The sequence below is a fragment of the Penicillium samsonianum genome (genome assembly GCF_028829775.1).
Source record: "Penicillium samsonianum strain IBT 33392 chromosome Unknown utg000009l_segment0_segment0, whole genome shotgun sequence".
Classification (NCBI taxonomy): domain Eukaryota; kingdom Fungi; phylum Ascomycota; class Eurotiomycetes; order Eurotiales; family Aspergillaceae; genus Penicillium; species Penicillium samsonianum.
Window position 1 is genome coordinate 515,018 of NW_026643267.1, and position 20,820 is coordinate 535,837.

General features: G+C 47.8%; 8 protein-coding genes across 8 annotated transcripts; 4 read left to right on the plus strand and 4 right to left on the minus strand.

Annotated features, from left to right (window-relative positions):
* Positions 1-807: 807 nt before the first annotated feature.
* N7471_013267 (uncharacterized protein) lies at positions 808-3,162 on the minus strand (the record flags this gene model as incomplete). Its single annotated transcript, XM_057285986.1, has 2 exons — positions 2,688-3,162; positions 808-2,631 (listed from the first exon to the last, which is right to left on the minus strand). The coding sequence occupies exons 1-2, from the start codon at positions 3,144-3,146 to the stop codon at positions 808-810; spliced, it is 2,283 nt and encodes a 760-aa protein (XP_057129311.1). The 5' UTR covers positions 3,147-3,162.
* A 386-nt stretch (positions 3,163-3,548) lies between these two features.
* N7471_013268 (Major facilitator superfamily domain general substrate transporter) lies at positions 3,549-4,020 on the plus strand (the record flags this gene model as incomplete). The annotated part of the gene is made up of 2 exons (XM_057285987.1): positions 3,549-3,614; positions 3,841-4,020. 2 exons carry the CDS (start codon positions 3,549-3,551, stop codon positions 4,018-4,020), a joined length of 246 nt encoding a protein of 81 aa, XP_057129312.1.
* Positions 4,021-4,475: 455 nt separating this feature from the next.
* Positions 4,476-6,454, plus strand: N7471_013269 (MDR family MFS transporter; the record flags this gene model as incomplete). Its single annotated transcript, XM_057285988.1, has 4 exons — positions 4,476-4,739; positions 4,822-5,236; positions 5,328-6,056; positions 6,123-6,454. The coding sequence occupies 4 exons, from the start codon at positions 4,476-4,478 to the stop codon at positions 6,452-6,454; spliced, it is 1,740 nt and encodes a 579-aa protein (XP_057129313.1).
* A 555-nt stretch (positions 6,455-7,009) lies between these two features.
* On the minus strand, positions 7,010-8,786 carry N7471_013270 (cytochrome P450; the record flags this gene model as incomplete). Its single annotated transcript, XM_057285989.1, has 5 exons — positions 7,010-7,111; positions 7,157-7,246; positions 7,294-7,989; positions 8,045-8,410; positions 8,484-8,786. The coding sequence occupies 5 exons, from the start codon at positions 8,784-8,786 to the stop codon at positions 7,010-7,012; spliced, it is 1,557 nt and encodes a 518-aa protein (XP_057129314.1).
* A 1,027-nt stretch (positions 8,787-9,813) lies between these two features.
* Positions 9,814-11,247, plus strand: gliI (aminotransferase gliI; the record flags this gene model as incomplete). Its single annotated transcript, XM_057285990.1, has 2 exons — positions 9,814-10,629; positions 10,687-11,247. 2 exons carry the CDS (start codon positions 9,814-9,816, stop codon positions 11,245-11,247), a joined length of 1,377 nt encoding a protein of 458 aa, XP_057129315.1.
* A 787-nt stretch (positions 11,248-12,034) lies between these two features.
* On the minus strand, positions 12,035-13,689 carry N7471_013272 (FAD-dependent oxidoreductase; the record flags this gene model as incomplete). The annotated part of the gene is made up of 6 exons (XM_057285991.1): positions 12,035-12,179; positions 12,226-12,304; positions 12,360-12,555; positions 12,612-12,672; positions 12,730-13,196; positions 13,270-13,689. 6 exons carry the CDS (start codon positions 13,687-13,689, stop codon positions 12,035-12,037), a joined length of 1,368 nt encoding a protein of 455 aa, XP_057129316.1.
* A 1,771-nt stretch (positions 13,690-15,460) lies between these two features.
* N7471_013273 (uncharacterized protein) lies at positions 15,461-16,953 on the plus strand (the record flags this gene model as incomplete). The annotated part of the gene is made up of 5 exons (XM_057285992.1): positions 15,461-15,634; positions 15,744-15,873; positions 15,923-16,046; positions 16,102-16,556; positions 16,622-16,953. 5 exons carry the CDS (start codon positions 15,461-15,463, stop codon positions 16,951-16,953), a joined length of 1,215 nt encoding a protein of 404 aa, XP_057129317.1.
* Positions 16,954-17,217: 264 nt separating this feature from the next.
* Positions 17,218-20,533, minus strand: N7471_013274 (ATP-binding protein; the record flags this gene model as incomplete). The annotated part of the gene is made up of 8 exons (XM_057285993.1): positions 17,218-17,462; positions 17,522-17,806; positions 17,865-18,068; positions 18,137-18,361; positions 18,415-18,724; positions 18,799-20,046; positions 20,097-20,383; positions 20,434-20,533. 8 exons carry the CDS (start codon positions 20,531-20,533, stop codon positions 17,218-17,220), a joined length of 2,904 nt encoding a protein of 967 aa, XP_057129318.1.
* Between the last annotated feature and the right edge of the window lie 287 nt (positions 20,534-20,820).

Genomic DNA, 20,820 nt, shown 5'->3' on the forward strand with positions numbered 1-20,820 from the left:
TAGAGCCAGTGTCTGTGGAAACTTTCATCAAGTAGGTGCCATGGTCTAGTGGTATGACGATAGATTGTGGTTCACCACAATCCCAGGACTTAACACCTCTCTATTAGCCCCGGTTCGATTCCGGGTGGCGCCATTCTTTTTTATTTTTATTTTTATTTTTCCTACTCTCTCGTACTGTGACATAGGACAACGTACCGAAAATTTATTGAAACAGAATTATTCGGCAGAAATACTCCGGAACAAACAAATTCGGGAAAGGACCTCAGTCGAGATATCTGCATAGGAGGGTTTCATCGACGTGCATAACTCAATTGGATACCCGCCAGGCCATCCGAATACGGTAACTGTAACGAGAAGCATATATTCTGCTGTGTGCGAGGCATTAGTAACTTTTTTCCAAGCAAAAAAAAAACATCAACCTAGACGTGGTGGTGGTGAGATGGAAAGGATCTGTACACTTGACGCAATTACAGAACTTCTTATGATGTGGCATACAATAACGAGCAGAATGACAACTTCGCTACCTCTAAAGGAGGCGTAAGGTGTGAGACTAGGCTATGGAATAAATTACAGTAGCTTATCCTCTCTGTCAACCAAGTGCTTCGTACTTCTGAAGACTTCAATACTATCCAAGACTGGGCTAGGGAGTGCTAGGCGCCGGATTTTGATCTTAAGATACGTGTTAAGGATTCCATGCACCATCATTGAATTCGCAGATGAATTGTTGAACAAACTGTCAATCAAATAAATTGACTGGTTGGGACGCAAGCCACTTAGTATCAATAGAACACTATTATATCTTTGAGGTTAAGGGCCATCATCCGAACTATTTCCGTTATCGAGGCCTCTCATTATGCTGTCAAAGAAAGCCATATCGACACCCTGGAATGCCCAGTCGTCCACCCCGGCAGTTAGCCCAGGATCCTGATAGTTCTGCAGGAGGGTATCAGAAACGGTATCCTGATATCGCGAGGTGAGCTGCGCAGGCGGAATATTAACACTATCGACAGAGTTGTAATCCACTTCGGTCATTGACCTAGGAAATGCATTTCCATCGAAGCGGCTAGAGCTAAGATCACGCACTGCAGCTTCCGAGCTCTCGGTGTTATGCATACCAATCACCGGAGCGTAGGGTTTGTCATTACGTAAAGGAGGTTGTGCGTTGGCCATTTCCCTAGAAACAACGCCCTGACGGGCAATCCTGACGATGCCAAAGTAAGGTATTTGCACCAGAACAACGCCGTTGTCGTTTTCCCTTAACTGCAACACTGCACTTTCTGGTGTCTGAACGCTGACGCGCTCCGTACTGACGCCATCTGCTGTTTCGGAATCAATGGCCAGCAACTTATGCAATAAGTCCGCACTTTGGGCACTTAAAGTATCTCCGTTAACACGACTAATTTGTTCCATGTTCACCTGCGCCTGCTCTATCATGGCACGATCACTAAGATATTGGTGCGCTAAGAGATTGCTGGTCTGTGAAAAACGGTGGCTGTCGAGATGCGCCAGAAGTAGTGTAATGCCGGCCATGAGTGCAAAAAAGTCAACTGTCCGACAGCAGAAATTATTCCTGTTGTAGCCACGAAACATGATAAATCGCAAGAGAACCTCCCTTGAGGCATTCACGTAGGTCATTCTGGAATATTCGTACTTCCGTTCAGGTGATGAACGAAGCATGTAAGGCAGATGGAGCTGAATGAGCAAGTTATAATGATACAACTGGTTGAAAAGCCGTCCCATATCCAAAAAGAGAGCCTGTGGATCATTCGTGACACTGTCTAGGTTTGGCATAAGCCACCATTTGCTAGGCATACTTCTACCCGCTTTCTGTAGCTCCAAGTCGAGGTTTTGTGTCAGGGCAAAGTCATCAGCGCACGGGTCAGACTCGTTGCGCTCCAATATGCGAGACGCGAGAGTACAGTGCATCCGCTCGAGGCGGCCCATAGGGGTGTCATCTCTGAATGCTGTGCCAGTGGCCATGCTCTGATCAAAGGAGCCTTGCGTAAGACCCAGCATGAGACACAAATTACGGTCGAGGGAGACAATTCGAAACCACATGAACTGTGGATAAGCTTTCGTTTTGTGGTCAAGAACCTTGTACTTTGATCGGCTTTGACTTTGGTGGAGGTTCATCATTTGCGCAATAGCCATAGCCCTCCGGTTCGCTATCCAGCTTCGTCGTAGATTTCCGCCATTATTGTAGTACATGCTTTCCATCATAACACACTCCAGTCCTTCAATGCTGCCAAAAAACTCGTCGTTTGTCGTGACCAAATTAATAACAGTTCCTGCTAATCGTTCCATCAGGGCGGGGAGTGATTCCGGCAAACAGTTTATCGCCTCAAGAAAATTAGGGTGGAGATGCTGCAGGAAAGTAGCAATGTGAAGCATATGTCTTGCGATCAGCACTGGATGCGAACTCGGACTAGGTATTTCGAGTAAACTGTCTGGCGACTTGAGGCCGTTCTGCTTGAGGACAGCATATGGAGCGTTTAGCATCTCATGAAAAAGTATGGCTTTTCTACCGCGGGCATTGTATATCATCTCGATAACTTGTCGTGAGGGCAAGGACTCGTGCAATCTTTGAGATAGCTTTTCATATCTCCCCTCAGCTTCAGCCGGGCCATGATCCTGATAAAATAAATGACAGTTCATCATACACTGGACTTCAAAAAGTATATACGTACATCCGAAGACTTGCATAAAGACAAGAAACGTGAGGATTCTTGGTCTATTGATGCAACATCTGGAGTAGGGATTTCATAACTAGGTGTCGGAATTTCGCTAGTTGCAGGTACTCCTACTCCCCCATGAAGGTCCACTTTCCTGATCAGTTGCTCAACCAAGGCCTCAACCCTCGCAACACGATCATTATCTTTACCGCTCGTGTGGTGTCGTCCCTTCCTCTCGAGATGTCCTGCGTTCTCTCTTCCATCAACAAACTCAAACTCCTGGCTCACGCATTTGGAACCTCGCCGCTGGCAGCCAATGCAGATGGCATCGGCATCGGCTGGAGAGCTGGGGTCTGCATACACACATTTCATCTTGCGCTTTTTGCACTCCCAGCAACTCTTAGTCCCTTTGCGGATCTTCCTCCGCTTCGCCTCTGATTCGGCAATGATCTCGTAGTCCATATCCGTGTCCATGCATAGAGTCAGTCAGTCAGTCCGTCACGGATGATGGAAGGTGAACAGAGCGATCGGACCGTCGGCGGGGGAATTCTTGGGGACAGCTGACTCAGCGGATGTCATTCGACCGCCGCGAAATGCAACATGCGGCGGACAAAAGCCCCTCTGTATTTATATTAATATTACATCTTACATTTAGCGTGAAATATGAAACGGATAAGGATTCCCATTTGGACATAGTGCAAAGAATGACTGGCAAATTAGAAATAGCATTGGCGGTTCGAACAATTCGGGGCCAAGGAGGATGATCTCGGGGTATATCTCCAACAGTTAAACTACAAATAGCCGTTTAGCACGTAGCTAATGTAGTGATCTAGCTATACTACTCTTTCCCAACAAAATCTATTCGCTAGCTTCAAAATGGGCCTTGTCCATATTGTGATGATCTCGTTTAAAGAACAGGTGACGGCGGAACAGGTGGAAGGCGTAAGTCTTGTTACTAGCAAGTTAAGTATTTTTTGAAAGCAGATGGTAAATCGTTGAAATTTAGGTAAACCGTCGCTTCCGAGCCCTCAGAGATCAATATGTACGCGCAGAGTCCAAAACACCATATATCACCAACCAAATGGCAGGCAAAGACATCAGTGTTGAAAACAAAACAGTAACGTATCCATAAGACTTGGTGATATCAGGTTCATTTGGGAAGTTATAGGGGGGTTTCACTCATGTTTATGTTACACAATTTGACAACGAGGAGGATAGAGATTATTATCTGAGAAAAGATGCGGCACATGAGGAGTTTGGGAAGATTGTGGGACCTTTGTTCAAGTCGGCGCAGGTGAATGATTTTGTTCCGGGGGTTTCTGATGGTCCATTATTCAGGAAGGAGTAATACGGGAGGAGGTGTCAATGTTAACTACTACTAGTAGTCACCTAGGTAGTTAGTAATAACTTCATACAGAGTCAGAAATCAGACACTTTAGAGACTATACGGGCCTATATCCTATATCCCATAAGACATGTCCCGAGTAAGGAGGATTACTTGCCGCTAGAGGCCTCCGTATCCCAAGTCCCACTGTACGGCAGTCTAAACGTCTTGCGGTGGGCCAGTGACTGTTTACTTACTCGTTCCTCCGTCCGGACAAACGTCTGGAAGAAGCTCCGCCGGGGAAAGGCTCAAATTCGGCCGACATTTATAATACATGCTTTTCAAAATTATTAAGCAAGTTCTAAGAAGCCTCTTCTCCATGCGAATCTATTATTATTTATTTCAATTTGTCCTGTCGTGTCGGGGACATTATTCCTCTGCAATTATCGACCGGTAACATTCCATTACTATTAGCGGAAATGATTTCAACATTCGATGTGGAAAAGGAGCGGCAGAACGCAGAATCGAGAATGCAGTCATCAATAACCAATGCTCCTTCTGCGGCCGATTTAGAGAACGAGAATCACAATGCTCCAAATGACCAAGAGACTTCTTACCTACCGGGAAGGGTAGATGCTGAAGAACCGGACCTGGACGACGAAGCACTGTATCCTCATGGCCTCAAGCTACTCGTCATTGTCGCGGCTCTTGGCATGAGCATCTTTTTGGTTGCCCTCGACATGGTATGTCTCACAATCCCTCAGTGAGGAGAGGAGCCTCTCTTCAAAGTTCCATCATCATCCAATGTTCATATCAAATAAATAGACGATTGTAGCGACGGCTATTCCAAAAATTACCGATCAGTTCCACAGCCTCGATGATGCCAGTTGGTATGGGTCGGCTTTTTTGATGACTACTGGAGGCTTCCAGTCAACCTGGGGAAAGGTATACAAATTTTTCCCGCTTAAAATCTCGTTCCTGGTTGCGGTTTTCATTTTCGAGATTGGAAGCTTGATTTGTGGTGTGGCTCCAAATTCCGTGGCACTGATTGTCGGTCGTGCAATTGCTGGAATCGGTGCGGCTGGTATTGGGAGTGGAGTCTTCATTATCATCGCTTTCATTGCCAGTCCAAAAAGGCGGCCACTCTTCACCGGTATCATTGGCATGTCTTACGGTATAGCGTCGGTCGTTGGCCCCCTTGTTGGTGGTGCATTCGCTGATAAAGTAACTTGGAGGTGGTGTGAGTACTTCTGCTACTCACTTGATTAATTAAAGTAGTTGTTATTTACTGGACGCTGGACTTCGCTGACTTTTTTTTTTTTTTCATCTAGGCTTTTACATCAATTTGCCCGTTGGAGGCCTCGCAGCCGCTTCCATTTTTTTCTTCTTCCATACACCTGACAGCGCTTCGACAACCAAGGCTACATTCAAGGAGAAGCTCCTACAGATAGATCCTATCGGGACGATCCTTCTAATCTGTACCATCATTTCATATATCTTGCCACTGCAGTTTGGTGGACAGACGAAGGCATGGAACTCCAGTACTGTGATCGGTCTTCTTGTCGGCTTCCCTCTCATGATTATAGCCTTTGTGGCGTGGGAATGGTTCCAAGGAGAACGGGCTGCCTTTCCGCCGCGCTTGATGTCGAACCGCCTCATCCTTGTGAATTCATTCTACGCGTTTTTTTTCGCAGGTTCGTACTTTATCATAGTCTATTACCTTCCTTACTACTTCCAGAGCGTTCAAAACGTCAGTCCTACTATGTCTGGTGTACGAAACCTTCCTTTGATTGTCTCGATGTCGTTAGCTATCATTGTCTCTGGTGGCAGCATCACCAAAACTGGTCATACTGCTCCTCTTATGGTTGTCGGTGGGGTCCTTGCAATCATCGGTTCGGGGCTGTTGTATTCGCTGGACGTCGGTGCAAGCACAGGCAAGTGGATTGGATACCAAATTGTCGGCGGAGTTGGATGGGGATTGGCCTACCAGGTTCCCATCAATGCGGTGCATGGTGCAGTGGTTCCCAGTGATATTGCATCCGTGACGGGTATTATCATCTGTGAGTAGTCTGCCTACTACTTCTTGATTATCTGATAAAAGCCCGCTAACACACCTCATCTCTCAGTCTTCCAAACTGTCGGGGGTGCGGTTTTCGTGGCTGCAGCACAAGCTGCCTTCGTCAACCAGATTATCATCAAACTTGCCGCAACCGCACCGAGCATCAACTCAGCCTTAGTGGTCTCGACTGGTGCGAGCGAGCTGCGGGACGTCTTTACATCTGAGCAGATGACTGCTATTTTGCCTGCTTACATGACCGGTCTCAAGGTCGCTTACGCTATTTCGATCGCTGCGGCGGGAATCGCTTTCTGTTTCAGCCCCTTCAACAACTTTAAGAAAATTGACGCCCATGTAGCAGCAGAAGGCTCTGAGAATGTCCTCATCAGTGCGGCTGTGTAATTGTCTTGCTCTTGTCAAGGTCTTTCTACTTTGTGTGGCATATTTAGATATGTGTTTGAGGTGCCTCGGCTTTGTGTCTGGGGATGGGCTTAGTTGCTCTAGACGACTTCGCATCCTTTTTCTTTTTTTTTTGGACTTACCTGTGTGTAATAATATGTAGTAGAATTTTTTCTTATGGTTTTTGTGGGCACTCTTTTTTTCAATATTATCTTCTTAACATAAATTGATTAGTATAATTTCCCCAAAGCCCTTTCGGTGGAATGAAAATATTACTAGCACAATATACTGCCCCTATTTTATCTAACAACGGCTGAATTAGAAATTTTACAATATGTGGATATGAGCTACATTATATTATGTTGACGATGGTTCATGATCCCAACATTTGAACCTTGCAAACTCACAGAAAGCCAACAATGATATTCAATGTTCGAGATTCTTCTACAGCCTTGAGTTCACAGTGCATCAGTTCCACGGCGTAATGTCTATTCAATGCAGGACCAATAAAGCACCAAGGAGTCCAGTGTCTGTAGTTCTTCTCTGGATATGTCCTACCTACTGTTTGAACTCGCGTTTTCTAACCGTCGCCTGCACGCTCTCTGGGTATACGACCCAATAGTACGGATTGGACTCCGCTCGAGGCTCGACAAGATCGATCTAAACCGTAAGTATAGATCATTGACTTTATGCTCAAGTACTCACATCGTAGTTCATGAAGAGCGCTGTGACAAACTTCTTGATTTCAAAAAGGGCGACGTGCTGGCCCAGACAGCCTCGTGTCCCGGCCCCGAACTGGTACAATCAGACATTGAACGGGAAGTCGGCTAAACTTGACTTACACTAAGCAGACTAGCTTCAAGCTTTCTGATATGCGACGGTTCGCCTTCCAACCAGCGACGGGGACGCCACTGATCCGCATCATCACCCCATGTCGGCTTATAGCGGTTAGTAATATATGGACTCATGCCAACCACCGTGCCTCCAGGGTAAAAGTGACCACAGATTGTGGCTCCCTCCGCTGGAACGACTCGTTCAAGAGGCATAGCGAATGGAGAGTCAAGCCGGAGTGACTCTTTAATACAGGCATCTAGGAAGGGGAGGTTCTGCAACTCATGCCATTGTGGGAAAGGTAGAGTGAGCCCGGTGGCAGTGCGTTGCTTATCCCGCAGCTCGACCCGTACCGTTTCCAGTGCGTTAGGGTGTTCTACTAGGAAACAGACGACAGATCTAAGCATGGAAGCCGTGGAGTCGGCCCCTCCAAGAATATTGGCAAAAGTCCAGGTTGACACAAATCGAAGTGGCACGTTATCCTTTCTCTCCTGGGCATTGAGATAATACCCGAGGAAGTCACCGTCGGCAATGGGTCCGTCGACATTTGCATTGGAGGGCGATTTGGGATTTTTCCGACGTTCTTCCTGACGCTCTGAAATACGCGCCAAGACGTAGTCCAGCAGAGGTGCAATGGCTTCGCGCTTGAAGAGATTTGCTACCCAGTTCTTATGCAAGAGCCAATCGAACCATGGTATCTGCGTCATCTGCAAATAGTTGAGTCTTGCTCCATGTTAAAGTCCTCCGTCATGTATAACTTACAGGTCCGATACTCAGGTTTGCCCTCTTCACGTCGTCCATGATGCCGTGTAAGTCTCTCCCATGCTGAACGTAGCCATATGGCCGGGAGAATGTCATCAAGCCCATGGTATCGTAGGATAGAAATTTCATCCACTGTGTCACGTCGAACTGTGCTCTCGTGGGCACAAACCGGCGATCAAGCTCGTCAAAGAACATTCGCGAAGCACTATCCATCCTTGGCTCAAAAGAGGATACAGCGTACGAGAGCGAATAATACACAGAGATGTGTTGCTTCATTTCTCGATTTGTCGCGTCGTCTTCTGCGGTGAAGACGGAGAGGAGTAGGCCATCAGTGGTCCAGGGTCGGAAGGCGCGATACATATTGCTCTGCATCGGTCGGATGATGTTAGCATCCATCAACATGAATAGAGACTATTTCATAGTTATGGGGGTGGCAGACCTTGGGAAATCCACCCCGCAGGTTGAAAATTGTTTGAATGGCCTCCGGGTCACAAATGCACACCAGGTTGGGCCCGAAACGAACGGCGGGGCCATATCGTTGGTGAGCGCGGTCTTGGTATAGGTGGAGGCGGCCACGGCGCGCGAGGAGAAAGCGATGGAAGTTGGTGAATTTTGCGATGAGGGGGCCGGGAATGTGCTGCAGTTGCGAGTAGGTGCGGTAGAGGTGGTAAACGAGGATTGTTGTGACTCCCAAAATCAGCACAGCCAGTGGCTGTTGCCTGTCTAGAGACTCCAAAAGCATCTTCAGTGGTAATAGTAGTAAATCTAGATGGTGGAATGTGGAATATCACTGCTCTTCCACCCCTCTTTGTAAGGGACTTGCTATTAAATAAGGTATAGGTAGGGCAGGATAAGACTATATCATTCCTGCATCCATAGGATTTTGCCTCGTTGTCAGCTCACTCAGCAACTCACAATTGTGCAAAAGGCAAGACCCCAACAGGATGCAGGATATTTCCCTCTGCAGTTCTGCACATCGAGATGTGTGGTTGCCAGAGTTCTCACCTGCATCCCCCAGTGCACGTGTTACACAATATTTAGACCGAGCTAAGGTCGGCACGACAGACCAATTCTGTCGTGATGATCGGTCGCTATGACTTAAAAAGGACGAGCTTGGTGCAGAACCGGAGAACGTTGTTGCTGCCAAGGAGAATCGGAGAGCTCTTCTCCCACCTACACCCCATGCATATGCACAACTAGGGTCAGTCACCGGACTGTAATATGAGACAGTTCTGAACCATTTCATTAAACATTGTCGAGGACTGGCGGAGGAGAGTGTCACTAGTGTTGGTCTAGCGGGACCTGCCAGTAGCTAGGGCGAGAGAAGAGCTATAGCACTCCTCTATCCGCAGTAGTTTTTCCTTTCCTCAACTTCTCGCATTCGTTCCCTCCGCAGTCGTTCCCCAAGTAATAGCGGGCTTTCGATATCTAGTAGAGATAGAAAAGACACGTTATGGAATCAGCCTATATGCATAGCGCAGCGACGATCAACCTTAAACCAATTCAGTTACATCTAGCGAACTCTGTGAGGACATGGCAGGCGATTGGAATCGATTGATCAAGTACCCTGCTCTCTGGTTGACTTTCATACTTCCCTTCCTGCATGGAGCTTCACAGCGAAACAGCGGTGAGTTGAGCCACAACCGACCCGATTTTATTGCTGCTGATACTGAAGATATAAACCGGTCTAATCTGCTAGTTAAATGGAAGGTCATACGCGTTGCGTCCCCGCACGTAAGCCCTTTTCCATCGGTTGCTCTCCGTCAATGATGCTTTCAGGCCGCATGAAGCGAAGTCTATCCTGGCTCTCAGACCATGTCTCCGCCGAGCCAAATCCTCCAAAGGGCGTACTGGGAATGGACATGGCGGAGAATTGGCTTGTCCGACCAGACTTACTTCCTTTGATCAAAGACGCAATGTCATTGGACCTGAAACAGCAGGATCTCTCATATTCCCAAGAGCTGGGTGGACCTCCAGGCCTTTTGCATGTATCGGCATCATTTTTCAATCGCTTCTTCTCTCCACAAGTTGCCGTTTTACCCGAGCACATCGTGACAAGTACAGGATGTTCATCGATTATTGAGACCCTTATATTTTCGATTTGTGATACTGGGGATGGTATACTACTGGAAACACCCATGTGGGATGGCTTTGCTGTCACGTCAATGCTGAGAAACGACGTCCGCATAGTTCCCGTGAGATACTCGAGCCGACCAACAAATGCAGAAGATCTTATACAGCACTACAGCGAAGCGATGAAAATGGCAAAGTGTCCCATTCGGGCCCTCATCGTTTGCAATCCCCACAACCCTCTTGGTCAGATTTATCCTACTCTGTGGTTAGAGGCGCTGCTTCAATTCTGCGAAGCTCACAACATCCACTTTATCTCGGACGAGATATACGCTCTTTCGACTTTTGGGGCGACTAGACGCGGTCAATATGCCAATCCCAATACTGTGATCGGGCGAGAAACGAAGTTCACATCGGTATTGTCGATGGACCTGAAACGACTTGGCGTCGACCCCGCTCGTGTCCATGTAACTTACAGTATCAGCAAGGATTTGGGTAGCAGCGGGGTTCGAATGGTTTGTCGGAATATTCAATGAGTATGCACGTGCAGACCAACGCTGACGCATCCGCAGGGCTATCTCATTACGCAGTCAAATCCCGGGCTTCGCCGTGCACTAGCGGTCCTCAACAGGTTCAAGGTGTGTAATATGGCGTCGATAGCTGTTGCTTCTCTCTTTTCAAATCTGCAGACGGTTGAAAATGTACTGGACCACAACAAACCTCGCCTGCGCAAAGCAGCGGAGATAGTGGAAGATTTCCTGTCATTCCATCAGATTGTGTTCTATTCACCGGTTGCTGGTTGCGTCATGTGGGCGCGGGTTGGGGGCGAGCTAGCAACAGAGGAAACAGACGCAGAGCTATTTGAAAAACTTGCTGCAGCAGGTGTGGCCGTTGGTGCCGGCTCCAGGTTCAAGAGCGGAGAACCGGGCTGGTTCAGAATCACGTTTGCTCTGCCTCGGAAGGTTCTGATCGAAGGACTACGCCGAATCGAGATTGGGATGGAGGCAAAGCGACAGTGGATACCCGAAAAGCCCAATTGTGAAGGCAACTGCATTTGGTGTAGGCTTGAGCGAGAAAACGCATGGTGTAGATCTGAATCCACCGAAACTTTACTTTCATGCGTGCAGAAGTGACCTGTATCTTTCAGACATCTCATTTGGTTTGCAATCAATGCACAGCACGCGTTTCTTGAGAGTGAGGAGTAAAAAGCCCAAACATCGCAGACAGATAGCCGTTTCAATCACACCCAGAGTCATGATTGACGTAGGAAGACATGTGAAGGGAGACACAGTCAGAAAGACAGCGTGGAGGGACAGAGGAGAGGTATGACCACCTGGGCAGGTGCAATCTGCTCTCTATGGGAAGTGGATCATGACTGATGGGGAAGGCGGTGATGGCACATCAAACACAACTAAGCAGAGGGGTTCTGCAAGCCACAGGCTTTTCCCTAAGATCTCAGTCGCCTAGACCATCTCCGATAGAACTACGGGCCTTTTTAGCGAGCCTGTCCAGCGCTATAGTGATGTAAGTAGTCATTGGATTGGTGGAACCATCTGCGCCATGATTGCCTGATTGCCTCCTCTCATGCTGCTTACTTCAGTCATCTGCGTACCTGCATGCATTCGTTTTACACTGCATATCTCCTCGTATTCACATCCCCAGTACGTTCGGACATACACCTTTGTACACGGAAACCTAGTGCGGGATACGAATCTATATTTAATCTGTAAAGGTTAAGTGCGGTCCGGATATTGAAAATGAGCATTCTTATAGGCTAGTACATTTAGCGGTGAACAGAGTGTGCATTCTCGTGGCTTAAATCAGAGTCCATGCTCTCCATACAGCATATCCAGCTGGGAAAAAGACTTTATGACAATACTGTGTAGTAACATGCTGAGTTTAGCTCGCATCGAGGATACTCTAGTCGTAAGACCAATCTTCAGCTCCAACGGTATATCCGTTTGATAGCCGTAGCCCTATTGGCAGACCCCGGGTATACTTGTGAGGATACGCTTCCCCGGTACGTCTGCAGACTACCTCATCAATGTGCATGTGCATATCGTAGCTGCCACTAATCAGATTAGACCAGTTTGACGGGATTGAAGACTCACGCATTCATCTCTTCGATTGTCAATTTCCCCTGCTCGCTCTTCACTACGTAAACTGGATTGTCAATATTGCTAGAGAACCCTGCGAAGACGTTAGTGTGAATACATCAGAAGAACATTAAGTACTTGAAACTCACCAATTCGCTCGTTGATATTCTGCGAGGCTCGTGCCGCTGCTGCCTGAACTTTGGTTGCTCTGGGCAGACGAACCGACTCATAAGTAGATAGAGACTCGAATATATCTCCTGTGAAAATTCTCTTGCTAAAAAGAATGCCTAAGGCGGCTGCGTCTTCGATTGCCATACAGGCGGCTTGGCTTTGGTGAGGCATCATCTGAATGTTTGTTAGTTTCAATGTTTGACCCCGAGTGATGTAGCAGTGTGACGTACTGGGTGAGCTGCATCACCTAGCAGACAGACCATGTTTCTTGCAATATATGGATACGGGTCGCTGTGGAGAATAGGGCTTATTAATTCATTGCCAATTTATCTGGTGGGCTCAACTTACTGCATCCATAAACGCCATGGCTGGATTTCCTTCCCAAGGGCCAAATGCCCGCGGACTTGCGCATCGAGTTGAGGATACGGTGCAAGCAATTCTTCCACTGGTCGGTCAGGTTCCCCCCAGCGATGATCCATGTAGTCTCCTTTCTCCCTCGGGAAAAAGCAATAATATGACAGCAGCTTGCCCCCTCGGCATGGAGAGAGAACGATCTTGTCCCAGATCTCCCCATGACCACCCCAGAACTGCAGGGCATTATCATGAGAGAAGTCAGGAAGACCAGCGGCGATCGCCTCTTCAGTAACAACGTTTGCATGCAGGCAGCTAGACTCGGCAGGTCGCTTCTCAGGCCAGATACCGAGAACACCACGCACGGCAGATCCAATGCCATCCGCGCCGACAATGAGATCATGGTTGACCGACCATCCATTCTCAAACTCAATCAAACCAGTGTTGAGATCTATGTCCTTGCACTGATAGGGAATATTAGATCCGCTGCGGAAGGGACTGGGGCAAGTAGATTCTCATAGTGACTTGACATATTACCTTGTGATTCAAGAAGAGTTTTGCCGGCACGCCCTCTCCCTCCCCCAATGCTGAAATCTTCAACATTGTGTGCATACACTGCCGCTGAAACATGTAGTACACATATCCCCATCGTTCTTCATAGTCATCCAGCTCGTACTCAGTCAGGATCTTTCCCGTCGTCCAATCGCGGCTGATGAGCTTTTGTAAAATGACACCATCGCCTTTAGCGACGTCTACACCCCATTCGTGCAACCAGCGCGTACCGTTTGCGGCACACGAAATAGAAGCACCGGCCAGACCGATAAAATCAGCACGCTCGTAGATAGACACCTTGTGGCCGGCACGGCGCAGAGCGGTCGCCGCGGACATTCCTCCTATCCCGCCGCCGACAACAGCGATGTCCAACTGCCTCCAGCCAGGAGATGAAATCGAACGCATGAAGAGACGACTACCCGAAGGCAACTTGGGCAATTTGTCCTTGGCTGGAAGGCCTTTTCTCAGGACATGCCGTTGTTGGGTTGATGCTAGGTGAAAATGCCTGTGCAACATCATTATATCTGTGAGTTCCTGGGTGCGGACAGTTGAGGAAGAAGAAACTATCGCGGATTAAGTATTATTGAGATGGCCTTATCTAGACTACCTAATCGATAAATACCGAGGGCCGACACCACTGACTTGATCCAATCCCTTCAACTGTCTGCACGAGTAACTTGAGTCAGCATGGGAATTCTTAATCCTTACCAGTGAGATGGGGATGTGATTGCTTTCTCGTCTATCTGTAATTGCAGCCCCCACTACTTGGCTATACTTTCGTAGTAATTTTTCTTCAGTCTATGTTTTCCATGGCTCTTAGATCTGCGAGCCAGTTCTGCGCGGGAATAGTAACCGTGGTAGGGTCGTCAAAGCGTAACTGCACCAAAATCACAAAGCACCTCATTCACGAGGCCTTAAAAAAATCGTCGGAACTATATTTGGATACTTTCAATCAATATCATCGGCTGCTCGAGGCTACCACTAAATGGTCTCAACCTTGTTAGAAGGCATAAACCCAATTTTCCTGCAGTGCAGACTGCATTAGCCTAGAACCTTCCGAGGTAGAATTGGGAGGGATGTCAATGAGGAAACAGTAAGCCTGATTGTGCGAGCATCGGACAAGCGCAAGGACTCATGCTTGATGTTGCAAATCTGGCGCGAAGAACGCTGAAATTTGGCATGAATTGCATGGGGTGGAGAAATGGCAACGCTAGATTGAGAGGTGGATAAACCATGGAAGCTAACGGGATTTGTCACATGACTACAACACAAACAAGCCCAAGCGCTCACAATCAACAGGTTAATCCATGCAAGGAAGCCCAGATTCCTCCTCTGGAACAATCTTCCCGCACATAATAACTCCCAAATATAACAGGATTTCCAAAGAAACCGGTTCTAGACCTAATTCTTGTGGCAATTCTGACTCGGCTTCGCATGACCAAAACCTTGGAAGACCCGGCCAGGCAATTTGGATGCAGTGGGTGATATTCCAAAGTCCTTCACCGACTTTTACAGTGGCTGTGGTCCACCAGCCGACCAAATGATCACATCAAACTTTGTGGCATCTCGTCGACCCACAAACCTTCCTCAACTTATGGTTGATATTCAGGTTCAGTCGTAGCTGCATACTGCATGAAGATTGTACAACTCAGATATTCATCGCCCGATAGCGTTCAACGCTATTCCTAATCGGTGACGATGCATGCCCGATCCAATTTTGACTTTGAGCCAAAGGTAGAAGCTGCAGGGAACTAATCTCCTCCTTTGTGTAACCACATGACCTAATGTCTACTCCTGAGGGGCAGGGGACAGAGCTAAAATCCCCTCTTGCATGAGTCATGCATGACCTGTCCAAAATAGTCGAATCATCAACACAGGGCTTTGTCTTGGAGCGTGATCATATGCATGATCGAATATTCATGATTGTGTTAACGTGAGCAAAAACGTCGATCGGGATGTAAATCAGATATTAGCAATCCATCAAAGCGGTGTCCTAAAGTGCTTCAACTGGGGGGAAGAGTCTGGATTCCAGCCACTATCGGGTATATTTGCCCTTGACAAGTACACCTGGGCCTCCCTGCAAGATAATCATCTACATCTGCAGCAGTACACACAAGGTCTGTATATCACATTGCTTCCCAGTTCGCCCAGGTCTCCATGCTTGGTTGTAAGCAATATGCCAGCCCAACGAACAGAGCAAGGCCAATCCCATGTCGATGTCTCCATCGCTACCGAGCCGAATGACATCGAAGCGATTCCCACGCTGCTAAAGGAGATAACACAAGCCTTCGATGCCTTTACTACCAGCAATGTAGGACGAGAAGACTTGCTTGCCAGATGTCGCACCTTGGTTCAAGCTCTAGAAACTCCCCGGGAGACCATGATCTATCACTGTTGGGCACATGCAAGTACTCCGCCGTTAGTGCCTTGTAAACCCAACGAGATTAACTGGCAGACAGACGGGTGCAATGGCTGGCCTGAACTTTGGGGTGGACTCGGGTTTGTGGGAGCTCATGGCGCAAAACGGCGACAAGCCACAAAAAGTGGGCGAGTTGGCAGAGAAGCTTGGGATTGATCATGTACTTCTGAGTATGTTCCACATTAGCCCATTTGGTCAGGCTAGCTGACGCCCTACGAGGCCGACTCATGCGACATCTCAGCGCCATGGGGTATCTCATCGAGATTGGTGTGGACGAATACAGGTTGACGAATTTTATGAAGGCGATGAGCATTCCGGCGATTGGCAATAGCTACCTCGCTATGTATGCACAGTCTCTCAGCCTGAGTTTTTTCTTGGTTAGCTGCTTACATCCCCAGGCTCTCCTGTACAAGTGCCGGTCCTATGAGATTCCACGAGTTCTCCCGAAAGCGAGGTTGGGTGAATCCCACCGACGCGAAAGACACGGCAATGATGTACGCCTACGGAACGACGATGGATACCTTTACATGGCAACAATCTCTGGGGTATGGTTCACACTTTAGTGACCACATGAGCGGCTACGCCCTTGGCTCTTTGCCTTGGATGGCTCCTAGCTTCTACTCAGTGAAAGAGAGGCTGATCGACGGCGCTGACACGGATCCAGAGGCTCCGTTTCTCGTCGATATTGGCGGAAACGTGGGTCATGACCTAGTCCTGTTCCACAAATTTCACCCCGAGGTCCCAGGGAAGCTGATCCTTCAAGATCTACCTGTGGTCATAGGTCAAATCCAGGATCTAGAACCGTCTATTCTCCGTATGGAGTACGACTTCCATACGAAACAGCCCGTCAATGGTAAGGCCCATATGGCACCACAAACTGTTCTTCTGGAGGCGAAAATTACATACTTACACTACCAGGTGCCCGAGCCTATTATTTGCACAATTGTTTGCATGACTGGCCAGACGAAGTATGTGAAAGCATTCTTGCGCAAGTTACGGCTGCCATGAAACGCGGATATAGCAGGCTATTGATTCATGAGCATGTGATACCGGAGACAGCTGCCTACTGGGAAGCCACGGCACTCGACATGGTCATGCTGACACTTATGTCTGCCCAAGAACGCACCCGTACAGCTTGGTATAACCTCATTGAAACGAGGGCAGGCCTTACGATCAATAAGATTTGGAGCGGTCGCAAAGGTTCCCAGAGTCTTATTGAGTGTGAACTGCCATTCAACGGTACAAGTTGAGCTTGTCAGGTCCTACTCACCGCTACCGATCGTGGACCTGTCCCATGGGGGTAATTGAATTTCATGACTCTGAGCGCCCTCGAAAAGCGGCGGGCTAAGATAGGAAAGCCCCACCCGGCAGAGGAAATACTTACGTACAGCTACATATATATTCAACAGAAATGCCACCCTGTACTCTTTCTGGATGACCCATAAGTGACTTGAGTAAACAAATGTTTGCTCCATTAATTAAGTGATCAACTCCGGTTAAGTGCCCAAGGGTGATTAGAAGTTAGGAATACCCACGCTTCTCATTCGTTCATCACTGCCCCCAGAAGACCTTGTGTTATCGTTTCTGACTCCTGCCGCATAAGCATAATCTTCTTCTTTTCCGCGAACCGCTTTCACGTAACTCTTGAAATTATGAGACATGTTCACGACTTGTCGAAGATGATCATCTGTCAGCTCAGGAATAGAATTCCCCTCCTGCTTTGCCTGGAAGCATGCAAGAGCCACGGCAGTTTGGAATGCTTGAATAATGTGAGAATCAAGTCGAGATGAGGTAGTGAGATTGCTGCGTGCAACTTACCGTTTCGTATCTCGCGACCGTTCCATCTGAGGGCCCGGAGATCGTCCGACTTGCGAACGAATTCTTTGGCATCATATGAGCAACGGATCTCCTGCCCATCATTGTTATGATTTTTGGAGAGCTTCTTGAAGTAACCGTCCCAAATTTGCTTTCTCGAGTCCTCATCGAGTGGGTCATATCCGATCTGCACGTGAATTCGTGACATGACGGCTTCATCGAAACTTCCCACGCGATTCGTCGTCAGGAAAAGAATACCCTGGAAGTAGTCTAGGGCTCGCAGGAAAACTAGTGCAGGTAAATCTTGCTTAGCCTCTATCTGTACTAGTGCACCACGTAAACTTACTAGAAACAATGCTATTTCGTCGAAGATCCTGGGCAGACCGAGTTTCGAGATAAACATCCGCTTCATCAAGAAGAACGATTGCATTCCAATGTCTTGCGTTTCTAAAGAAACGAAGCAGATTTTGTTCGAGTGGCACCGGTTCATGGCCTAAATCAGCGGCAGTGATGTTGAGAAGAGGTCGACCTGTATACTCTGCCACAGACTCTGGTACCACGATGATCGTTAGTAACGTGTCATATCGAGATTTTACTCTGCATGGGGCTTTTCAATACCAGCTGTGAGAGTCTTTCCTGTTCCTGGAGGACCATGCAGTAGCAAGATCTGTCCTTCTCCTTTGCCCTGAATGAAGTCCGAAGAGAAAGCCTGCTTGTAGGTTCCCCCAAATATCTCGCAAACGGCCTTGATCATTTGCTTGTTGCTTTCAGGCTTCAGTACCAGCGTGTCAATGATATCTTTATGTATTTTTGGGTCCCTCAGATTTGATACATCCAATACATCTATTCCCCGTAATCAGCAGCGCTCCAACAAGCAGAAGCATATTGATTCATACCCCAGACGCGGTCTTTTAGCACGTAAGCATACACATGCGACCAACAGAGTAGATATTGATGATCAGTCAGTGTCGAAAGCGAACTCAAATCAATATTATCGTAGTCGTCGAAAATGCGACGTTGGGTGCCATGTTGGCGCAGATTGTTGGCTTGGCATGTTTTGCATAGACATTTCGCCTCCCTTGTTCGTTGGCCCAGCTCGACATTGTAGACTTCGGCAATCGGCAAATGGGCGTGCTTTTCACTGGCGATCTCACCCAGTCTCCATGGTTGACTAGTGTGGTCAACGACGACTCGCGTTTGGTTGAACTATGTGGGTGTGAGATTTGCAGAACGCCTGGGAATGAAATGATGGGTATATATGTATCGCATGCTTAACTCACCGTTCGGTTACCTTGCAGTCTACTTGGGCCGTTGTACTCCTGGAACGTAGGTGCCTTCACCATTTTGACAAACCTTTTCCCTCGGTCCACCAATTGCTGACGTAGAGAATTCTGTGGGTCCTCGTCCACATAAAACTTGATTGGGAATAGAGGGAGCGAGGTAATCTCACGTTGGCCGTCAAAGATCGAAATGCTGACTTCTTTAACGGAACGGCTTAGAACTTGGCCATCAAAGTTGAGATTCCAGACATTCACAAGGTATGGCCGCGAACGAGCATTATGCAAACCCCATGGCACTCCTCCCGAAAACGATTCGATGACATATGCATTTAGTTTCCCTTGTTCCTGAACGAAGACGTCTGTCCCAGGCTTGAGCAGGAGCCAGAGAGAGGTGAAAGTCGTCTTTGGGACTTCGTTGTTCCAGAGAAGCTCGGCGTTTCTCAAGCCAATCCCCGCTAGACCATCCATATATCCAACCAGAATGTCAATATGTTCTTGACATGTTGTAGTGTACTCGCTGTCATGTGTTTCCCCCACTTCCTCTCGATACTGGAGCAATCTCTCTCGGTAATAATGAAGATCAGTGAAAGGGTACACTAACCGCCCCTGTCCGAGATCACTTTCGATTTCGTCGACACGATATTCGACTCGGGGGATCCTGTCTGGACGTGATTGGCAATCAATAATAGCATTGAGGGCATTGAGAAGGATTGGCGAGTGAATGTAGAGTACTGGACTGCTAATTGTATCGAACATGTCGTCTTCAGGATCAGTAGCATATTTGTTGCTGCAGTAGACCTCCCTATGCTCCTCGAGCACTGATTTGGGGATTTGAACGTCGGAAACCTTGGTAAAAATCGTCTTGTCGTTGAGTCGCTTAGTATTACGGCGTTGATAATCACCATCGCTGTCTGGGGCCAAATATGTTGCAACATAAGACACCTTACTCAATTCTTCGACCACCACGTCGGTTTCTTTGGCCTCTTTCTCGGCCCTTTCCGCAGCTTCTTCCTCTGCGATCCGTTTCTGTCTGCGAATCGAGGAGAGCAAATCGAATGTGAATTCAAGCTTGAATTCCCATCCGGGTGAGACCAAACTCTCCCAGTGATTCGGCAGAACGTTTGAGCGTTCATCGTTGATTTTGGTAATGGAAAATGTTTCACCAAAGTCATCGTCTTCATCGAGATAATTCGCGAGCCATTCAATGGAATATGTGTCAAAGACTGCTTTGACCAGTTTCTTGGTTCCCTGCAAAGATTCAGCAGAGAAAAACAGAAAAGCAATCCCGCATAACATACATCCCAAGTTTTAGAATCCTCGTATGGAAAGGTCCAACGCGTGCCAAAAGGATCAACAAAAACAATACTAGCTTGGTCCTTCGTGCTATCTGGGATTTGTGTGGCAACGCTTCCGTCGACTTCAGTGTTGCTGCAACAGGTATTATCTGTACCACTCCCATCAGCCAAAGACAGCTCCGACTTTATTTCAGGAAGATCTTTGAGATTCGGGGTCTCTATTGCGTCGGGCGTTTCTGCCTCACTCAAAGTTTCCTGTGCAATGTCTGTGTTTGGAACGCTTTGGCTCGCTTGTTGTCTAGTCAGCCGGTAAAACTCTGCAGCGCTTATTTCAACTTACTAGTCGCTAGATTAGCAAGCGAACTGTCTGTCAGTGTAGAGTGCACCTCATGAGCCTTAAGCTCAGGGGGGTGAGTGCTTGGCTCCGTGAGGATTTCCATAGCTCACAACAACTGCCGAGGAACGACGAATGGGATGGAAAAAAATAGATGGAGGCTCCAACGATTCTAGAGGCAGCAATTCTTTGAATTCCAATTCCATGCCTCACTCTCCAGGCACGGCTCGTATTCGACTATTTATATGGGCAACGACACAAAACGCAATTTGGGGGCCGAAAACTTGTGGTGCAAATTTCTATGGCAGATTTAACAAGTCCAAACTAGCAGAATCCACTTGATTGGTTCTGTTCTGCTTATTGCAGATAATGCACGTCAGCCCAACAACCCCC